Source organism: Cyprinodon variegatus, unplaced genomic scaffold (genome assembly GCF_000732505.1).
Source record: "Cyprinodon variegatus isolate N-32 unplaced genomic scaffold, C_variegatus-1.0 Scaffold110, whole genome shotgun sequence".
NCBI classification, from domain to species: Eukaryota; Metazoa; Chordata; class Actinopteri; order Cyprinodontiformes; family Cyprinodontidae; genus Cyprinodon; species Cyprinodon variegatus.
In genome coordinates, this window is record NW_015150563.1 from 890,426 (window position 1) to 892,987 (window position 2,562).

General features: G+C 53.0%; 1 protein-coding gene across 4 annotated transcripts in view; it reads right to left on the minus strand.

Annotated features, from left to right (window-relative positions):
* mapkbp1 (mitogen-activated protein kinase binding protein 1) overlaps positions 1 to 2,562 on the minus strand; it is a 42,674-nt gene that overhangs the window by 4,063 nt on the left and 36,049 nt on the right. For 3 of the 4 annotated variants that reach the window (XM_015374936.1, XM_015374937.1, XM_015374935.1), the window contains 6 exons: positions 2,128 to 2,252; positions 1,703 to 1,830; positions 1,485 to 1,631; positions 1,294 to 1,375; positions 881 to 1,215; positions 216 to 800 (listed from right to left, as the gene is read on the minus strand). In XM_015374936.1, the coding sequence (XP_015230422.1) occupies positions 216 to 800; positions 881 to 1,215; positions 1,294 to 1,375; positions 1,485 to 1,631; positions 1,703 to 1,830; positions 2,128 to 2,252 (1,402 nt within the window). Of the gene's footprint in view, positions 1 to 120; positions 801 to 880; positions 1,216 to 1,293; positions 1,376 to 1,484; positions 1,632 to 1,702; positions 1,831 to 2,127; positions 2,253 to 2,562 lie in introns of all 4 variants that reach the window. The other variant, XM_015374938.1, reaches the window with a different exon arrangement.

Genomic DNA, 2,562 nt, shown 5'->3' on the forward strand with positions numbered 1-2,562 from the left:
ACCAACTTTATTTTTTCAGAGAAACACTTTCACACAAGGATGAGACGGAGGCAGCAGAAGAAAAGGAAAAAGGGATACAGTAAGGGAAACACAAAGAGGTCAACAGGAAACACATCTCACCCGCTGCAGAGGGAGAGGAGGAGGAGGAGGGGCGGAGCCAGAGACATGACAGGATGAAGTGATGAAGAAAAAGAGGATGAGAAGGAAGGCCAAACCTGGATCATCTATGAAGTCTCCACCGGTACCTGCACGGATTAGATGCCCCTCCTCTTGTTGGGGCAGACTCACCGGGGGGGCAGGGACTAGGGGGGGCTGCTCTGAGGAGGAGAAGCCACCAAACCTGGAGGATGGGGAGAAGAAGTCCAGGGAGAGCTTGTCTGGAAGAGGCCGGCTACTGCCTGGGACACGAGCCTGTAGGCTTCGAGGAGGGGCTGCCCGGTTATTGTGATTTCCCCCAGACAACGAAAGGGAGGAGGATACGACAACAGGGGCGGCATAATGGGGCGGGGGGGCTACCGCAGCAGCCTCTGAGGAGGACGGCGCCGCAGCGTCATCAGCAGGTTCAGAGAGGTGCAGGTTTTCCCCGATGGAGACTGAGCGGGACATCTTGGCCATGGAGCTGGCGGTGGGACTCATGTAGGAACGGGGTGCTGATGTTGTTGGAGAGGGTGAGGAGGACTTCCTCTGTGTGGCCGTGGCGCCCTCCCGTTGAGAGACGGACCCGGGCTTTGGGGAGGACAGAGAGGTGGGACGCTGAGGGGGGGCCTCCCTGGAGACCAGCTGAGGATCTACAGGGTCTCCTGATGAAGCAGGAGAACAGAGCAGCATTAAGGACAGAGTCCCCGGACAGTGGATGGAGCGGATCTACTCTGCTCCTTACCTGAGATGACCTGCAGACTGTGCACTGACTGGGCCCTCTGGAGTCTAGGGGCCTCCAGGTCCTGGTTACCTCTGGGAACCGCTGGGCTGTGGACGTTCTGTGCTGAGTTGTCAGGAGTGAGGTGGGTCCGGTTGGTGGCTCCTGCTCCCTCCCCCTGGACGGGACCCTGGTTCTGAGCAGGGCGGAGCCATGATTGGTCTTGATGGGTCATTGAGGCTTCTCGCTGTTTTTCTTGAGTTTTGCTCTGGTTCCTATCATCTGAATCGGGCGGCCTGGCCTTCACTTCTCCATTAGCTCTATGGTGGGTGTGCTGAGAGGGCGGAGCCTCCGTCCCACTAAGGAGGACACACATGAAGGAGTGAAAAATGTGGCCTTATGTGCGTCTCCACAGCTTCCTGTTGGTTCAGTTTTACCTTCCAGGTGAGCTCTGGTGGAGGAACCTGGAGGAGATGCTGAGGCTCTCGTTGGAGCTGTGGTAGACCATGCTGGGATGACCTGTCAACACAGAGGCCATGAGGTGAGGAGGTCCTAGAGGTGAGGAGGTGCACCACTGTTAGCTTCTTCAGCTTGGAAACAGGTTGTAACGTGTGAGAGATGGACACACCTGAGGCAGACAGCTGAGCCAAGGCGACAAAGTGCTCCTTCAGGAAAGCCTCCTGGTCTGGAGTCTGAGGAACCGTCTGAGGTCTCTCCTCTTCGTCCTCCTCTTCCAACTCTGAGGGGTTCCCATCGACACTAAGAGGCTCCGCGTCTGATAAGATGGAAGAAAGAGGATGAAAACAGAAGCCGTTGAAGCGGACTCAGGTGGTCCAGCCGTCGTACCGTCTGCAGTCGTCCTCTCTGGGCTGGACACGGCGGAGCTGAATCTGATGGAGCAGCCGCTGTCTGGACTGGGTTTGTCCTGCCGACCATGACCAGCTGGAGGAAGCGCCTCCTTCACCTGGAAGTCACTGCCAGGAGATGAGGAGGAGGTCAGACTGATTGCTCAGAAGCATCACAGTGATGAAGAACAAGGTGTCTACTCTCATCAGAGAACGTCCTTCCATGTTTATGTTCTCTCTACTCATCCCTGAAGGTCAGACGTTGCCTCCGCAGCTAACCTAGCAGCTACTGATCCGGATCAAACATTACAAGTGGAAAAATAACCATCTATCTTTAAATGTTTTATATCCAGAATCACATTAAAATCAGTGGGTGTAAGGTCATATGGAAGGTTTAAGAGTATACAAACTTATGAACGGTGTTACCTTCCCATCAGGCTCATCCTGTCCTCCCATTTGTCAGGAAATAGCACCGGATCCTCCATGTTTAGGCTCTGGAGGGACAGCATGATGAAATCTGGCCTCTGATTGGTCTTTACTTCCTCATCTCCCTGGAAACACAAAGTACCGTTTATAAATCCTTGATCTTCTCCTCATAAAAGCCTTGGAGGCTCACAGAGTCTGGATTCAAATAATGTGAGTAACCAGGCTACAGGAACGACTTTATTAGCTCCACGTAAGGAGGAGAATCACATCTCTTCTGTGTGACTCATCCAGAAAGAGAAAAGGCTTCTAGTTTCATTGATGGAAAGCTTCTAGCTTCTCATGGATGAAAATAATTGATTCATAAATCAAGCTAACTTATCTTAATAGGCTTCTCTAAATTGTCCTTAGGTGAGCTATCTCTATAGTTATGCTGCT